The sequence below is a fragment of the Sapajus apella genome, unplaced genomic scaffold (assembly GCF_009761245.1).
Source record: "Sapajus apella isolate SASKATOON/1434 unplaced genomic scaffold, GSC_monkey_1.0 scaffold79, whole genome shotgun sequence".
NCBI classification, from domain to species: Eukaryota; Metazoa; Chordata; class Mammalia; order Primates; family Cebidae; genus Sapajus; species Sapajus apella.
Genome location: NW_022437019.1, coordinates 10,162,853 through 10,181,334, shown reverse-complemented (window position 1 = coordinate 10,181,334; position 18,482 = coordinate 10,162,853). Strand labels below are relative to the sequence as shown.

General features: G+C 49.8%; 1 protein-coding gene across 1 annotated transcript; it reads left to right on the top strand.

Moving 5' to 3' along the window:
- The first annotated feature begins 1,291 nt into the window (after positions 1-1,291).
- Positions 1,292-11,553, top strand: FABP6 (fatty acid binding protein 6). Its single transcript, XM_032252749.1, has 4 exons — positions 1,292-1,372; positions 4,438-4,613; positions 7,199-7,288; positions 11,441-11,553. The coding sequence occupies exons 1-4, from the start codon at positions 1,306-1,308 to the stop codon at positions 11,492-11,494; spliced, it is 387 nt and encodes a 128-aa protein (XP_032108640.1). The 5' UTR covers positions 1,292-1,305; the 3' UTR covers positions 11,495-11,553.
- Positions 11,554-18,482: the final 6,929 nt, after the last annotated feature.

The following is an 18,482-nucleotide window of genomic DNA, read 5'->3' as shown; positions in this document are numbered from 1 at the left end:
GGTGGCACATGCCTGTAATCCCAGCTATTCAGGAGGCTGAGGCAGGAGAATTGCTTAAACCCGGGAGAAGGAGGTTGTGGTGAGCCAAGATCACACCATTGCTCTCCAGCCTGGGCAACAAGAGCAAAACTCCATCTCTAATAATATAATAATCACAGGAGCCTTTGCAGAGTGTTTTATACTTTGCACTGTCAGTTTTACCTGGGGCAGAGGACGATCTCATAAGATAGGTAGGCTGGAGCAATCACTGAGGAGATGGAGTTCCTGCATGTGAAGTGGTACTGGGAGTGAGAGCAGTAACTGGAAGTCAAGAGTCTGAACCCCTAACCCCTTTCAGCTCTGACTTGAATAAAATAAAATTCATTCAACTCCCAGCCCAGTGCCTGACACACACGTGTTTTCAAGGTACCTGGCACCTTCTCCAGGTGCGCTCCCTAGGTCCATGGGTTGCTGCTTTACTCTGGTTGCATTATTTGCACCCTTCGGGGCATCTGTTCTCCTCCAAGTGTAATTTGCTCCAGCCAAACTCATCGTTTCCTTTCACTGTGGCCCTTTCCATCTTCATCTCACTGTTCCCTCATCCTAGAATATCGTCTCCCTTTGTTCTCAATCCCCTCCAACCCTCCTGCTTCTCTGCACATCCAGGTCCTGTTGGTCCTCCAAGACGATGCCAAACGCCGCCTCCTCCCCAAACACGCACCAGCCCCCTGCTGGACACCATTGCTCCTTCCCCCCGCCCAGGCCAGCCATCTGCTTTTCTCTTGGGGTGCATTGCATCCTGCTTACACAAGAACTCTCTGCAGGTGTGTGCTTGTCTCTGGACTAAACCAAAAGCCTCTTTGTCTTTGTGTCTTTGACACAAAGGTGTGTGTGTCATTCATTTGTGTTTCTTCAGTGCTGCCCTGCATGCAGCAAGTGCTCACGTGCTTTGGCTGCAGAGTGAGGGAATGCATGAGTGAGAGCATGGATGGAGGGCAGGGCGTGCAGGAATGGAGGGAGAGATGGGCAGAGAGGTGATGACTCCTCAAACCTGTGGCCATCCTTGCCCTGGCCTTGCTGGCAATGGCAATGGGATCACAGCCAGCACTTCCCGAGGGTGAATAACCTCAGGGCTCTGACCCTCCAGGTCTTGCCCACATCATAAAATAGCAAGAGCTTCCTTTTCAGGGCAGGAGGGAGAAGACGTGGGGTGATTTAGGGGCTGAACCTCAGCAACTGGGAGAGTTTATAAGCTGGGACAGCACACCCCTCGGCACCGCCTGTTCTCCTCGACCCTCTGCTCTCTGCCTCCAGCCTCCTAGCAGCATGGCTTTCACTGGCAAGTTCGAGTTGGAGAGTGAGAAGAATTATGATGAGTTCATGAAGCTGCTGGGTGAGTGAGCTCCTGAGTATGCCTTCCTCGGGGCTGGTTTGTCACAGCCAGCTCTGGGCCAGGAACCCAAACCCCTAAGGTAGAATGGGACAGGACTTCATTCATGCATTCACTTATTCATTCACACACTTGTTGAATAACTGCTTTCTCCTAGGCTCTGAGGATAATAAGAACTAAAAGATACTCTGACTTTATTTATTTATTTATTTATTTGAGATGGAGTTTCGCTCTTATTGCCCAGGCTGGAGTGCAGTGGCATGATCTTGGCTCACTGCAACCACGCCTCCCAGGTTCAAGTGATTCTCCTGCATCAGCCTCCTGAGTAGCTGGGATTACAGGCATGTGCCACCACATTTGGCTAATTTTTTTGTATCTTTAGTAGAGATGGGGTTTCAACATGTTGGCCAGGCTGGTCTTGAACTCCTGACCTTGTGATCCACCCACCTCGGCCTTCCAAAGTACTGAGATTACAGGCATGAGCCACTGTGCCCAGCCTGACTTTTTAATTTAATTTAATTTTATATTTTATTTTTGAGACAGAGTATTACTCTGTCACCTAAGCTGGAGTGCAGTGGCACCATCTCAGCTCGCTGCAACCTCTGGCTCCCAGGTTCAAGGGATTCATCTGCCTCAGCCTCCCAAGTAGCTGGGATTACAGGTGTGCGCCACCAAACTGGGCTAATTTTTTTGTTTTTTGGAAAGACGAGGTTTCACCATGTTGGCCAGGCTGGTCTTGAACTCCTGACCTCAAGTAATCCAACCCACGTTAGCCTTCCAAAGTGCTGGGATTACAGGTGTGAACCACCACGCCTGACCTAGACACTCTTTGACTTTAAAACACATATCGAATTTATTAGTATCTCCACTCTAGTGATGGAAAACTTGAGGCCCAGAGAATTGAGTAACTAGTCCAAAGTCAAACAGCTAGTTATTGCTAAAGTAGTGACTTGGTTGATGAAGTAGAGATTTGATGTTTATTTGGTCAAACATTTGTTTTTATTTTTCTTAATTTGTTTTTGAGATGGTGTCTCACACTGTCTCTCAGGCTGGAGTTCAGTGACGCGATCTCGGTTCACTACAACCTCTGCCTCCTGGGTTCCAGTGATTCTCCTCTCTCAGTCTCCTGAGTTGCTGGATTTACAGGCACATGCCACCACGCCCGGCTAATTTTTTGTATTTTTTAGTAGAGACGAGGTTTTACCCTGTTGGCCAGTCTCGTCTGGAACTCTTAACCTCAGGCGATCTGCTCGCCTCGGCCTCCCAAAGTGCTGGGATTACAGGCGTGAGCCACCGTGCCTTGCCCGTCAAACATTTATTGAACACCAGCTATATGCAAGGCTATTTCTATGTTATCAGTGGAGACTCAGCGTGACTTGCCAAAGTCAGTGGCAGAGGCCACTGGTACCCAGGAGCCTCTGATGAGTGGTGTCACCACATCCTGCCTAGGAGAGGAAACCAAAGGGTTATCACGGAGACCAGGTTTGACAAGTCACTACTTCATACAGTCATTCAGCAAACACAGACCTCTCACTGTGCTAGACACTAAGGGGAGAGAGACCAATGATTTCCTTCCTTCTCTTGCTGCTTGACTTATAGCACTGGTCTGCTGTGAGGAATCGTGAGACAGTGGATCTGACAATCCTGTGGAAATCTCAGTATCTCACTATTTAAAAGTCTCAGGCAGCATAACTCTCAAGGTTCAGAGGACAGCTCCAGGGGACCCGGGCCCTCCGTCTCGGTGGCCACATCTTTCTGGCCAGCTGGGTCAGAGCAGCCCTGAAACCAGGGCCCTTGTGCCCTGTGGCCTTGAAGATTTGATAGCCCTTCTGAGTCATGTATGGGCAGTGGCCCTGAAGGAGCAATGACCTGGCCTTACCTGTAACAGCCTCATGTTGTGGAAGGGGAAGTGAGCCCACCTCAGTTCTAGACCTGATTCTGTCATGAACTCATGACCTTTCAAGGAAATACTGGAAAGTCCCTTTCCCATTGTGGGTATTCACTTCCTTATCTGTAAAATCGAAGTATTAGAAGACACAATCTTTTTTTTCTTTTTTTTTAGAGGGGGACAGAGTCCAGCTCTTTTGCCCAGGCTGGACTGTACTACATGATCCTAGCTCACCACAACCTCTGCCTCCCAGGTTCAAGTGATTTTCCTGCCTCAGCCTCTCAAGTAGTTGGTATTACAGGCGCCCCCCACCATGCCTGTATTATTTTTTGTATTTTTAGTAGAGATGGGGTTTCAGGCCGGGTGCGGTGGCTCACGCCTGTAATCCCAGCACTTTGGGAGGCCGAGGCAGGTGGATCACAAGGTCAAGAGATCGAGACCATCCTGGTCAACATGGTGAAACCCCGTCTTTACTAAAAATACAAAAAATCAGCTGGGCATGGTGGCACGTGCCTGTAATCCCAGCTACTCAGGAGGCTGAGGCAGGAGAATTGCCTGAACCCAGGAGGCGGAGGCTGTGGTGAGCCGAGATTGCGCCATTGCACTCCAGCCTGGGTAACGAGAGCGAAACTCCGTCTCAAAAAAAAAAAAAAAAAAAAAAAAAGAGATGGGGTTTCACCATGTTGGCCAGGCTGGTCTCGAACTCCTGACCTCAAACGATCTGCCTGCCTCGACCTCCCAAGGTGCTGGGATTACAGGCATGAACCACCACACCTGGCCAGAAGATACCTTGTTCATTCCAGAACTTTGTGAGCTTGGCAAGATTCCGTCATGTTTATATTACCATCAGAATCTTGCTTATGATTGATGAGCACCCACTATGTGCCAGGAGCTTCACAACACACTCACATGGAATATAATTCTTGGAACAGCTCTTTGGGATGGGCCTTATTATCCCCATCTTGTGGATGAATACACTGAGGCTCAGAGAGATAGTGACTTGCCCCAGCCACATGGCTCACAGAATGTATTATCTGTCTCAGGCACTGTGCTCTTTATCTGCAGGCTAGCCTACCATGCACAGAGGGTAGGGGGTTGGGGGCGGGCAGGAAAGCTCTTTCCCCAAATCACAGGGTCAAAAGCAACTCTTATATGGCTACTCTGCTTGTCCCGGGTCCAGGAATCTCCAGCGATGTAATCGAAAAGGCCCGCAACTTCAAGATCGTCACGGAGGTGCAGCAGGATGGGCAGGACTTCACTTGGTCCCAGCACTACGCCGGGGGCCACACCATGACCAACAAGTTCACCGTTGGCAAAGAAAGCGAGATACAGACAATGGGGGGCAAGAAGTTCAAGGTGAGAGGCCACTCTCTGTCCCCCTCCCTCCCCAGGTCTCCATCTGATTTCTCCATCTCAAACACGGCCTCCCTGCTCCCAAGCTGAGGCTTCTTTCTCCAGTTTGGCCTCCAGCATTAAGAGCTTGTGTTATGTGGCAATTTAATGCTCCTGGTTTTTAATAATCAAAAATGGGCAGTAAAACAGAAAAATAGCTAATGCTTGCTGAACATGTAATATAACCTAGACACTTGCTGAATGGTTTTTTCACCTTAATGCAGTTAATCCTATGAAATTGCTACAATTACTTAACCTAGATTGAAGGGGGAGGCTAAGTCAGGGGATTAAAAAGCTTGCTGGCCAGGTGCAGTGGCTCTCGCCTGTAATCCCAGCACTTTGGGAGGCTGGGGTGGGTAGATGGCTTGAGGCCAGGAGTTTGAGATTGGCCTGGCCAACCTGGTGAAATACTGTCTCTACCAAAAATATAAAAATTAGCTGGACATGGTGGTGCATGCCTGTAATCCCGGCTAATCAGGAGGCTGAGGCAGGGGAATTGCTTGAACCCAGGAGGCGGAGGTGCAGTGAGCCAAGATCGGGCCACTGTACTCCAGCCTGAGTGACAGAGTGAGACTGTCTCAAAAACAAAGAAACAAACCAACCAAACAAAAATCCACTTGCCTCAGTCACACAGCAGGGGCAGACCTTTACACCAGGCACTAGAGAGCAAAAGTGCTTTTTCTCTTTTCAAGACAGGGTCTCACTCTGTCACCCAGGTTGAAGTGCAGTGGTGTCATCTCGGCTCACTGCAAAATCCACCTCCTGGGTTCAAGCAATTCTCCTGTCTCAGCCTCCTGAGTAGTTGGGATTACAGTGTCTGCTACCACGCCTGGCTAATTTTTGTATTTTTAGTAGAGACATGGTTTCACCATGTTGGCCAGGCTGGCCTGGAACTCCTGACCCTGTGATCTGCCCACCTAAGCCTCCCACAGTGCTGGGATTACAGGCGTGAGCCACCGTGATAGGCCATAAGTGCTGCCTCCCGGTGTAGCACAGAGATAAAGAGGCTGGACTCTGGAGTTAGCCTTGGCTGGGTTTCAAACCATGATTTCCCGCCAGCAATTGTAGGGCCTTGGGCAAGTCATTTCACTCCCCTGAGCCTTGTATCTCTAGTATGCAAAATAAGACTACATACAGTCTCTGGCTCCAAGAGCTGTGGCGAAGATTAAACAAGACAGCGCGTGAAAGCACCTAGCATAGTGCCTGCCACATAGTGAATGCTAGAAGAAAAAATGCAGTAATTTGCTTTTGTTTCAGAAGTAAAGAAACTGAAGCTCAGGGAGGACAAGCAATGTGTCTAAGGCCCTGCAGCCAGAACATGGTGGGACCAGGGATTTGAACCCCAGTTTTTTTTTTTTTTTTTTTTTTTGAGATGGAGCTTCGCTCTTGTTACCCAGGCTGGAGTGCAATGGTGCGATCTCGGCTCACTGCAGCCTCCGCCTCCTGGGTTCAGGCAATTCTCCTGCCTCAGCCTCCTGAGTCGCTGGGATTACAGGCACGTGCCACCATGCCCAGCTGATTTTTTCTATTTTTAGTAGAGACGGGGTTTCACCATGTTGACCAGGATGGTCTCAATCTCTTGACCTCGTGATCCACCCGCCTCGGCCTCCCACAGTGCTGGGATTACAGGCTTGAGCCACCGCGCCCGGCCTGAACCCCAGCTTTTTGCCTCTATCATTAGGTCTCTGGTAACACATGTGGAGTTCTAATTATAGAAAAGGAGTCAGGCTGGTGGCACCAGGGGAAAGCAAAAAGAGAGAGCAAATAAGCGATAAGTCTGCCTTTCTTCATGGTCCAGGACACATAGCCCCCCCGTGCAAATAGCTCACAATCTTCCTGTGTCTAGCTGTCATCAAACACCTCGGCTGATAGAAAAATGTAAGTTATCTCACTGCAACCTTGCTTTATCAATACTGCACAAAACCTTCTTCAGCACACAGCATAAGCAACAGTCTGTAAACTCCCCAGCAAGACTTTTGTCTCCTTGCAGCCAGCTCCTCTCTTGCTGACCTGCCCAGTGCCTCTTGTAATGTGTTTTCATACTTTCTCTATGAAATCTTTCTTTTTTTAATCTTTTTTTTTTTTTTTTAACTTCCTCTAACATGGCTCATAGGAAACAAGAAATATGACTTTCTTTACCTACAACTGTCTTGGTAAAAAAAATTTTTTTTTTTGAGACGGAGTCTTGCTCTGTTGCCCAGGCTGGAGCACAGTGGCACAATCTCGGCTCACTGCAGCCTCTGCCTCCCGGGTTCAAGTGATTCTCATGCCTCAGCCTCTCAAGTAGCTGGGATTATAGGTATGAGTCACCACGCCTGGCTAATTTTTGTGTTTCTAGTGGAGATGGGGTTTCACCATGTTGGCCAGGCTGGTCTCGAATGCCTGACCTCAAATGATCTGCCCACCTCAGCCTCCCAAAGTGCTGGGATTGTAGGGATAAACCACTGTGCTTGGCCTTGGTAAATTCTTCCTACTGCCTGCGCCACCAGCCCCAGATAGTTGCCGATCAATTGCAACATCCCAGGCTTAATAATGTGTTTCCACTCCAGGCCACTGTGCAGATGGAAGGTGGGAAGCTGGTGGTGAATTTCCCCAACTATCACCAGACCTCAGAGATCGTGGGTGACAAGCTGGTGGAGGTAAGTGTCCTCCTGGTTCCTGGGAGGATGATTGGACATTTGTCTTCCTCCTGGCCACAGCCCCTCAGAGATAGGCCTCTGGGCAGCTGACCTTAGCAGCACTTCCCTTGTACCAGGCTCTATGCTGAGTGCTAGATGCACATGATGTCCTTTGATCTTCAAAATAACCCTATGAGGTAGGGATTTTAATCTCCATTTTCCTGAAGCAGAGGGAAAGTCATTATTTCCCTGAGGCACAGGGAAGCTAAATGGGGGAGCACACAGCTTTGATGAGAGCTGTGATCTGATGTTAGGTAGCCTGACTCCAGCACTCACACTCAGCCACCTCTGGGGCACAAGACTGGAAGCCCAGAAGATCCTTCCTAGAATATAAATAAAGGAGGTGGTCCAGGTGGGCTCCTCAAAGGACAGCCACCACTTCACTCCATTTCCATGAGGGACATCAGGCCCCTTCTACCAGATCTTCGGATTTATCAAGAGAAGCTGGAAATTTGCACTTTCATGTGAAATCTCCACACGGTTAAATATTGACAACTAATTACAAAATTTCTTTAAATGTTGGCAGGTCCAACACACACACCTGTGGACCCACCCCTCCTACACTAGAGATGGTGCCCTGGGTGGCCCTTCCTCTCACTTCTGTTTCTTTCCCATGGATCTTCAAGTTTTCCCCAGGTGGAAGAAATGGGTGTGAAGTTAGAAGGGAAAAGAAGGCATTTTCACACTTCATTCCCTCACTGTGAGCCTATGACCTGGGCCAGAGACCTCTGCAGTCCCGTGTAGGTCTCGAAAGGGCCCTTCCCTCCTCTCTGAAGCTCTCCAGCAGGGAAGATGTGATGAGGAAGGCAGAGTTCACAACCCCCTTGCTTCTCCTTCTTTGATCCTCCTCTCTCTCTCCCTTTATCCCTCTCTCTCTCTCTCTCTTGCTTCCTTGTGCCCTCATCTCAAGCCCTGTCAAGAGGAAAGGAGCACACTGCCTCTCTCAGACACTGTGGTGTAAATGACTTACACCACGGACGCTTATTTCACATAGTTCTGGAGGCTGGGAAGTACAAGATCTGGCTGCCAGTATGTGCAAGGGCTTATGAGGGCTGCCATTCTGGTTTCTTCACATGGCAGGGAGACATCACCTCTCTCATGTCTTTTTTTTTTTTTTTTTTTTTTTTGAGACAGACTCTTGCTCTGTTGTCTAGGCTGAAGTTCAGTGGCGTGATTTCCACTCACTGAAACCTCCACCTCCCAGGATCAAGCAATTCTGCCTCAGCCTCCCGAGTAGCTGGATTACAGGTGCACACCACCACACCCAGCTAATTTTTGTATTTTTAGTAGAGACAGAGTTTCACCATTTTGGCCAGGCTAGTCTCAAACTCCTTACTTCATGATCTGCCCCCCTCGGCCTCCCAAAGTGCTGGGATTACAGGCGTGAGCCACTGTTCCTGGCCTTTTATTTATTTATTTTTTTGAGACACAGTTTCGCTCTGTCGCCTAGGCTGGAGTACAGTGGCACAATCTCAGCGCACTGCAACCTCCACCTCCTCAGCTGAAGTGATTCTCGTGCCTCTCAGCCTCTTGAGTAGCTGGGATTACAGGCATGTGCCACCACACCAGCTAATTTTTGTATTTTTAGTAGAGACAGGGTTTTACCATGTTGGTAAGGCTGGTCTCAAACTCCTGACCTCAAGTGATCTACCTGCCTTGGCTTCCCAAAGTGCTGGGATTACAGGCTTGAGCCGCTGCACCAGGCCTTGTGTCTGTTGTTATAAACGCAGTAATCCCTCATGGGGACTCCACCCTCATGACCTAATTACCTCCTAAAGGTCCTATCTCCAAATACCATCACATTGGGAGTTCGACCTTTACCATATGATTTTGGTGGGGGACATACATGCAGTCCAACATCTAGACTAGGCCCTCTGCCTGTTCTGCCAAGGCAGAAGTTGGCAGTTGAAGTCTTGTCTCTGCATGTACTAGCTGTGTGGCCACGGCCAAGTCCCCTGCTGTCTCTGAGCCTTGTAATGCTGCACTGTAAAATGAGGATAATGGGAGGTCCCTGAATCTCTTGGGTGGTGTTATGGGCTGCATGTGTGTCCCCCACCAAAATCATATGGTGAAGGTCGAACTCCCCGTGTGATGATATTTGGAGATAGGACCTTTAGGAGATAATTAGGTCTTTTATCTCCCTTTAACATTTTTGTTTAAAGAATCTAAAACTTGGCCAGTGTGGTGTGTGGCTCACCGGGTGTGGTGGCTCACGACTGTAATCCCAGCACTTTGGGAGGCTGAGGTGGGTGGATCACCTGAAGTCCGGAGTTCAAGACCAGCCTGGCCAACATGGTGAAACCAGATCTCTACTAAAAACACACAAAAAAATTAGCCAGGCGTGGTGGCACATGCCTGTAGTCCCAGCTACTCAGGAGGCTGAGGCAGGAGAATCACTTAAACCTGGGAGGCAGAGGTTGCAGTGAACCGAGATAGCCCCATTGCATTCCAGCCCAGGCAACAAGAGTGAAACTCTGTCTCAAAAAAAAAAAAATCTAAAACTTAATAGATGTATAGTGTTGAAAAACTGTAAAAAGTACAAAAGTGACTATATCCCTCTTTTCCTGGGTGAAAACTGACATTTTGGAGGGTCTGATGAAAGGGTTTTTGACGCATTTTAACATAAAATGTCAGTCAGTAACTCCCAGAAGAAGTAAAGCTCCCCAGCCTTTTTAGTGTGCGGGGCGAACATAGGGCAGGAGAACTGGAAGCAGGTTTGGGACTGACAAGAGAATTATCTTCCCAAGCTGAGCGAACCTGCTTCTCAATTCCCAGAGGCTCCTCATTATGGAGCCCATGTGGTATAGGCAGTGAACAGAGTTCAGGGTCAGCATCCATACACGCATACATGACACAGCTGGGTACACACACATGGCTGCATGCACATAGACCCAGGCATGTGCACACATGAACAAAATTGCATGACTAGGCCCCGAGAGGAGCTGTCTTAATTGCAAATCTCCATCTCTAGAGGCCCGGGATCATCCTGGCACCTCTCCACTTCTCCACCGACAGCGCATTTTGTAAGCATCCCTCCTCCTGCCTCCTGCCACTAGTACCCCTGCCATGTTCTCATCATCTCTCCCCTACGCTAAGCCCCAGCCTCCTCTGATTCCACCTCTCCTCCACCTTCCATCCATCCCATATGCAAATCACGCATCACTTCACATTGCTGCCCTTTGTTATGAATCAGGACCAAACTCCTCCGCCTGACCTTCAAGGGCCTTACTGCCCAGTCCTACAGGTACGCTCTGTCCAGTCTCCCTGGACCAGCCACTGTCCCTGAGCTGGCCAGAGCTGTTCCTATCTCCCTTTCTGTGCCATGTGGTTCCTCTGCTCTGAATTCCCAGTCTCCTGTTTGCTTTTCCAAATCCACTTCTTCAGGATTCTGTCTGGCAGCCAATTCCCCACCCCGTTCCCTAGTCAGGGGCTCCCTGCCTCCTCTGGGCTCTCCCCCAGCTCTCTGTTTGTCACCTTCCCGTCTCATGGAAATGCTGCTTTCCTGTGCTGGGTTTCAGAACCAACTGAAGACCTGTGCACATCGAATGGCAGCACAGCTCCATGGCATAGAGCCTGGGGCACTGCACACTGCGGGCCTTCAACAAATAGTATCCCCCTGCCTGCCTCTCCCACTAAACCTTAGGCTTCCTGAGAGTAGGGACTGTGTCTTCCCATCAGTGAACCTGTGACAGGTGCTCATAAACACTGTGTGATGCAGCCATGGAGTGTGGCCTTGGAAGGGTTACTTGACTTCTCTAAACTTACATTTTCCCATCTGTACAATGGGAACAACCTCCCAGGGCTGTTGAGAGGAGTAAATGGAATCATGTGGGGGAAGAGCCTGGCACAGGTGAATGGAGAGGAACAGAGGTGCAGGTTCCACACCCAGAGCCACATCACCCCTCATAGCTGGTTACCCTTCATCACAGGGAGTCTGCACACTGATTCCTGGAACAAATTGGGAAACTGAGGCCCAAAGAAGTGGTGTGCCTGACTCCCATCTATTCAAGGCTGGGATTAGAGGCCCATCTTCCTTTGGAGGTGCCTCCTGGCTACCTTGGGGTGGGGCCTGGATCGGGCACTGACTCCCTCTGTCCCGGCTGCTTCTTTCAGTTCTCCACCATCGGAAGCGTGACCTATGAGCGCGTGAGCAAGAGGCTGGCCTAAGCAGCCAGGCCCGGCCCAGGGAGCTACAAACCCACCAATAAAGCTGATACAAGGACAGATGCTGCTCGCTCCAGAACTTCTTTGCTTTTCTTTTCTGGTGTCTTGGGACAGCCTCTGGCTGGGTGACGGGGTGCGGAAGGCCCCCAGGCATGGCCACATGGGCCACACATTCATTGGCCCTGAGATCCCTGTGGGATCCATGTCATGGCAGAGGAAGATATGAATGTGGGTGACCGCAATGCTCCTGCCCCTGGGTGAGGCTGAAGGTGGCGCACAGGAAGCATGGTGGGCACACTTCTGTGGCCCCTTTGTCCCACTCTGCCACCCCCCACTCTGTGCTGCATGAAGGCTCCTTTATGGAGACAAAGTCACCTGGGAAGGGTAATACGTTGATTCTCAGGTGGGCCACAGGACAGGCATATCAGGACTTAGGGGTTGTGGGGTGGGAGCTGTACCTTTAGGAAGGGCCCTGGCTGCTGGGCTCCAAAGCTCAAAGTGGGGACGGACCAGGGCTCGCCCAGGAAAGCTGTTTCAGCTTGGACAGGGCTCTGCTGTTATTCACTGCAGAGTCATCCCTTTGGGCCTCAGTCTACCCATTGAGGGGTACAAAGGGGGTCCAGCAGGACCAACGACAAGATGACGGGGAGCAGTGGTCTATGGGATGGCAAAGGGGCAATGGGGGTGATAGGAGTGACAGGAGGAACTGAGACTTGTAGGGCTTGGGTGGGGTGCCTGGGAAGGGGGGTGGGCGCATGGTCACCCTGACCTCTGGTGCCTGGAGTCCTGGGTTGAGAAGCATTCTGAGACAGCATTCGGGTTTGGTAGATGTCCTGGGGCAATCTCTAACTGAGAGTCCTGAAGGGGACTTTTTTCATCCTCCTCTTTCCTTGGAAGTGTTGCCACATCTGGGTACGAACTTGACTTCTTTTTACTCAACATTTTTCTATAGTACAATTCACTTATTTTTACTATAATGGAAAATCACGTCACTTCCACACATGGACAACCACTATCATTTGCCATAAGTAGACTAAAACTATTTAAAAAGTCAAAGCTGAACAATGTTGACTTCTAGCTAGATTCTGATGCCTGCCCAAGGCCCTGGGCCTGAGGCCTCCCTTTGTTAAAAGGGCGAGAAAGGTAAAAGACGCAGTGGTAACAAATGGGAAAATTTCTCCTTAACTCAACAACATTCCGTAGAGACTACTGAAAGGAGAATGTACTCACTGTAAGAGTTGAATTACCAAAGGCAGGTAGTACTTATATTATTTTGAATGCACAGGTCCCACACGTGAGACATAAGGAATAAGGTTTGCCCAGAGCTTTGCACAGGCTCTGGCACACAGAAGGGGCCTAATAGGTGCTACCTGCCCTAGTGTCCTTCCAGCTCTCTGCAATTTGCAGCCTTTCACTCTTGGGAGCTAGCCTCAGCCTGGACAGATGTTACGGCCCAGGTCACAGGCAGCCCCTCTCTTGCCTCCTCCCACATTCTATTCTGAAACCTTGCTTATTTTTCTAAGAACAACACACAGCCTCTCCCCACCCACCCACCCAGCCAGCAAGGACCCATGAATTCCACCATTTTGCCAAGACCTATTGCTAATTAAGTGAACTAGGTAAGCATTAAATTAAACTAGCAGTGTTGCTGTTTCCCCTCCAGACTGAATAATTACTCATAATGAGCCTGGATAATAAGTCTCTAAATAACAGAGTTAACTATAATTAGGCTGAAAATTGAGAGAAGGGGAGAGAGTGAAAGAGGAAGGAAGGGGAGAGAGAGGGAGAGAGGGAGGGAGGGAAGGAGGGAGGGAGAGACAGAGATAAGAGAGAATTTTCGTTTCTGCAATTGATTCAAGCACAAATTCAAATTGTTGACAGGGGAGAAATTTTCAAGCCTGCACTGTTATAAGCTAACAGATTTATAGACTATGGAAAAGCAGGACCTCTGCTCTCAACTAGTTTAAACTCTATATTTCACAGATATGGAAACTGAGGCTCAGAGAGGAAAAGAAATTTATCCAAAGTCTAACAGCAGAGAGTGAGTGAGTCTCTGAGAGTAATGTGGGGGTGGGCTTCACTCACTGATGCAGGTGCAGTTTCTTAGTGTCGGTAAACAGAATAAGGTGAGCTGGATGGAGAAAAGCACCCATGTTACTGGCATCTTGGCAAGGAAGATTCCTCAGCCAGAAGAGCTGGTGGTTAAGAGCTTTGACTCTGGACCGGGTGTGGCAGCTCATGCCTGTAATCTCAGCACTCTGGGAGGCCGAGGCAGGGGGATCATTTGAGCTCAGGAGTTCGAGATCATAGGGAGACTTTATCTCTACAAAAATGTAAAACATTAGCTGGTCATGGTGGCCTGTGGTCCCAGCTTGGGGGACTGTGATGGGAGGATAGAACAGGCACGGGAAGTCGAGGCTGTAGTGAGCCGTGATTGCACCACTGCCCTCCAGCCTGGGCGACAGAGCAAGACTCTGTCTCAAAAAAAAAGAACTTTGGGGCTGGGTGCGGTGGCTCATGCCTGTAATCCTAGCACTTTGGGAGGATCACCTGGGGTCAGGAGTTCGAGACCAACCTGGCCAACATGGCGAAACCCCGTCTCTAATAAAAATACAAAAAATTAGCTGGGCATGGTGGCACGCACCTGTAATCCCAGCTACTCGGGAGGCTGAGGCAGGAGAATAGCTTGAATCCAGGAGACAGAGCTGCAGTGAGCTGAGATGTGCCATTCATTGCACTCCAGCCTGGGCGACAGATCAAGACTCCGTCTCAAAAAAAAAAAAAAAAGAGCTTTAGTTTTAGAGTCACATTACCAGGATTTGAATCTCTCCTTTATCACCTAGTAGCTGTGTCAACTTGGGGTAAGTTCATCCATTTCTGAGCCTCAGTTTCCCACGTGTAAATGGAGGTAACAACTGTACTTACCTAATAGGGTTGCTACAAAGTCACTCAATATTAGCTCCTACCCTCACCTCCATCATCATAACCATCACTCTCAGGTCAGTGCAATCAAAGGGTTAGGAGTGCCTCTGTCACTAGCTTGTGAGTCACTGGAGCTCTCGGAGCCTCATCTTGTCCAAGAGTAAGATGAGTTAGTAAGACCTTCCCTTCCTTGATCACAGGGGAGTCACAGGATAAAGGGTAAAAATCCATGCTTTGGGAGGCCAAGGCAGATGGATCACTGAGCCAGGAGTTCAAGATCAGCCTGGACAATATGGTGAAACTCCGTCTCTACAAAAAATACAAAAATTAGCCAGGCATGGTAACACGTGCTTGTAGTCCCACCCACTTGGGAGGATGAGGTGGGATAATCACCTGAGCCTGGGGAGGTCGAGGCTGCAGTGGCATGATTGCACCACTACATTGCTGCCTGGGTGACAGAGTGAGATCCCATTTCAAAAAAAAAATGTTTTTAAGTCCATGCTCATGACTCCCAGAAAGTTAGATTGGCTTCATCATTTGCTGCACTGTGCAAGATGTTGAAGTGACTTCCCATTCCACAGACCTGGTTCAGTTGCCCTCTACTCCAGGCTCTCCATGATCTTCACCCTGACATTTGGCAGTCATCTCTCCCAATCTGCCAGGGCACCTGCTTCCCTCCTGGCAAGCTCCTTTGGTGAACTTGGGAGCTACCCATAGCATCTTTAAAGATCACCATTAGGGCTGGGTGCACTGGCTTATGCCTGTAATCCAAGCGCTTTGGGGGGGCTGAGGTGGACAGATCGCTTGAGCTCGGGAGTTTGAGACCAGCCTGGGCAACATGGTGAAATCCTGTCTCTACAAAAAATGCAAACAATTTAGCTGCGCGTGGTGGTGTGCGTCTGCAGTCCCAGCTACTTGGGAGGCTGAGGTGGGAGGATGGCTTGAGCATGGGAGGCAGAGGTTGCAGTGCGCTGAGATCACACCACTGTACCCCAGCCTAGGGGACAGAGCCAGACCATGTCTTTAAAACATTTTTTTAAAAAGATGACCATTAGGTGGCACTCTGCCACCTGCCTGCCATTCCTTGGATACCTGGTGTGTTTGTGGGGAAGGAGCAGTGATATCTTGAGTGACTGGGGCTTTGTGTGGGGTATGTGTCACCTAGGGGTGAAACGGCATGGTGAGACCTTCAGCCTCCCCGATCCTCAGTATCCTCATCTGGGCAATGGTCATAATCCAGCTGGCTCATGGTGGCGTTGTGAGGGCAAAAGGAAGGATAGGAGCATAAGACAGAGCCTGCCACATAGTAAGTGTGCACAAAAGAGCCATTAAGGGCTCTTCTTGAAAGGTCTACTGCTGAGAACTGGCACACACCGCGTAGGGCTTTAGAGCAGGGAGAAGTGTGCCAGGCTGGCTGCGCACTAGCCTCTCCTGGGAAACCTCCCATCTCAGACCTGCTGGCCATGACTCTCAGTAAGAAGACCTGGAGTGCCACTGGGACATGCTCCCCTGCTAGGTATGACCTGGGAGACCATCCAGTTCCACCCTCCCGTTTACAGAGGGAGACACTGAGCTCCAGAAAAGGGAAATGACCTGCCTCAGTCCGCACAGCTGGGGAGCAGCAGAAGGCCTGACTTCCCAGATGTCCTGCCTGTGTGTCTCTGATGAGTGTAGGGGCTTACAACCAGCCAGAGCTGGCCCAGCAGAGCCTGGCCACTTGAGTTCTTCCTTTAAAGTGGGAGCTGGGTTGGAGGGAGGTGAAGCTGTCTCACCCGAGGCCTAAAGAAGGGAGGATCCACTTATTTACAGTGTTCCTTGTAGAACTCACTGTTAATAACACGTTTCCATGCTTCCTTACCATACACCTGAACCACAGGCTAGGTTGACAGCCTTTCCCTTAAAAAGATGAGACACAGGTTCAGAGTGGAGAGATGGCTGTCTTCAAGATCATCCAGCTAAGAGCAGGCACACTCAGACCTCTCACCTCTCAGGCCCCGCATTCTTGTCTAGATTCCGCTTTCTTTTTTCTTTTCTTTTTTTTTTTGAGATGTTGTTTCGCTCTTGTTGCCCAGGCTGGAGTGCAGTGGCACGATCTTGGCTCACTGCAACCTCCGCCTCCCGGGCTCAAGCGCTTCTTCTGCCTCAGCCTTCCAAGTAGCAGGGATTACAGGTGCTCGCCACCACACCTGGTTAATTTTTTGTGTTTTTAGTAGAGAGGGGGTTTTACCATGTTGGTCAGGCTGGTCTTGAACTCCTGACGTCAGGTGATCCACCTGCCTTGGCCTCCCAAAGTGCTGGGATTACAGGTGTGAGCCACCACACCTGGCCTAGATTCCACTCTAACCTATAATGTTTTATTGGCTATTTGTTAAAATGCTTTACATTTAATTTTTAAAATTTTTAAAAATTAGATTTCCTGGAAAGCCCAGATTCCCAGTTTCTCTGGAAACATGGAGCTTACATTCCTGAAAGGTAATACCAGGCTGGAGCTGAACAGACATTATATCCTCTAGGGGGACAGTGGCTTTGCAGCTCAACACAGTCCCGGCCACTTCATGCTGTCAGTCATCCAACTGGATGTGCACACTATGGTACTTACCTAGCCCTGGCAGGCATTTGGACCTGAGACACCCACCAAACGCTCTGCTGCCTTCTGCTGAAATTCATTTCACAAGGGTCTACTCTGAGGAACAGACCCTGGTTCATTAGGGCTGCTGAGATTCTCTTCCAGGCACTTGGTGCCAAGGATTCCCTCAGAAACACAAGGATGCTGGGCGCTGGCAAGGAAGAGGGCAGCTCTTTGGGCTGTTTCACCAGCTGGATGGTGCCTGGAGCTGGTCTGAGGCAGCAGAGAGGCAGGTCCCCTTCTGGGAGAAGCTCTGGGGAGGCCCCAAGGTGGTCCCAGGGCTTTACCTTCACAGATGGGCTGGGAGCTCAGGGAGCCCCTCCCAGATCCAAGCGTATTGGAGGCAGACAGATGGAGCCACAAATCATGTTAGCCAGTGGCAGATGTGCAAAGAGCCATGGTTCTGTCTGCTGGTGAGCGTGCTCTGAGAACCCCAGCCATGAATCGGGAGTGTGAACTCCAGGCAACTCTTTGCTTTTATGAACCCATGTCCGTTATTCTGTCCTGGCGGGATGTTCCCTACCAGGGTGATCGGGATGGCCAGCTAGGCCAGCCATGGAGCCTTTATCTCATGCATTCTGAAGCCATGGAATGAGGAGCACAGGATGGCGGCAGATTCAGAGGGTATGGGGGTTGAACTGTGGCTCCTTCACTGCTGCTGTCCTTAGGCAAACAACGTCTCTGCACCCTCATTTTCTGATCTGTAAAACACAGCTAATAATTCTTCCTACTCTGTAGGGTTACTAGGATGGCTGTTAAGATATAACACGAGCAAGTGCCTGAAACACAGCAAATATTTAATAAATGCCAGCTGCTTTGACTACTACCACCATCATCACCAGGAGCCATTATTATACAGGGCAGAGTGGGGAGGTAGTTTAAGGTACAGCCATAAAATCAGGTAAACAAGTTAATACGGTCATTTCAGATGGTTTGAATACTAGGAAGAAAATCAACAGCTAACAAGAGATGACTAGGGCTGTTACAGAGGCCTGCTCGGGAGGTAGCACGTGAGCTGTGACTACGGCAGGGTTTCTTAGCCTCAACGCTATCGCCATTTGGGGCTGACAATTCTTAGCCCCGAGGCGCTTTCCTCTGCAGTGTAGGATACTTAGCAGCATCCTGGACCTCTACTCACTATATGCTGGTAGTGTCCCCGCTCAGTTACAGCAACCAAACGTGTGTCCAGACATTGCCAAATATACCCTGGGGGGCAAAAATGACCCTTGTTGAGAATCACTGATATAAAGGGTGAGGAGCAGGCCAGATGCGGTGGCTCACGCCTGTAAGCTGGCACTTTGGGAAGACAAGATGGGCGGATCACCTGAGGTCAGGAGTTCGAGACCAGCCTGGCCAACATGGTGAAAACCCATCTCTACTAAAATCACAAAAATTAGCCGGGCATGGTGGCATGTGCCTGTAGCCCCAGCTACTCGGGAGACT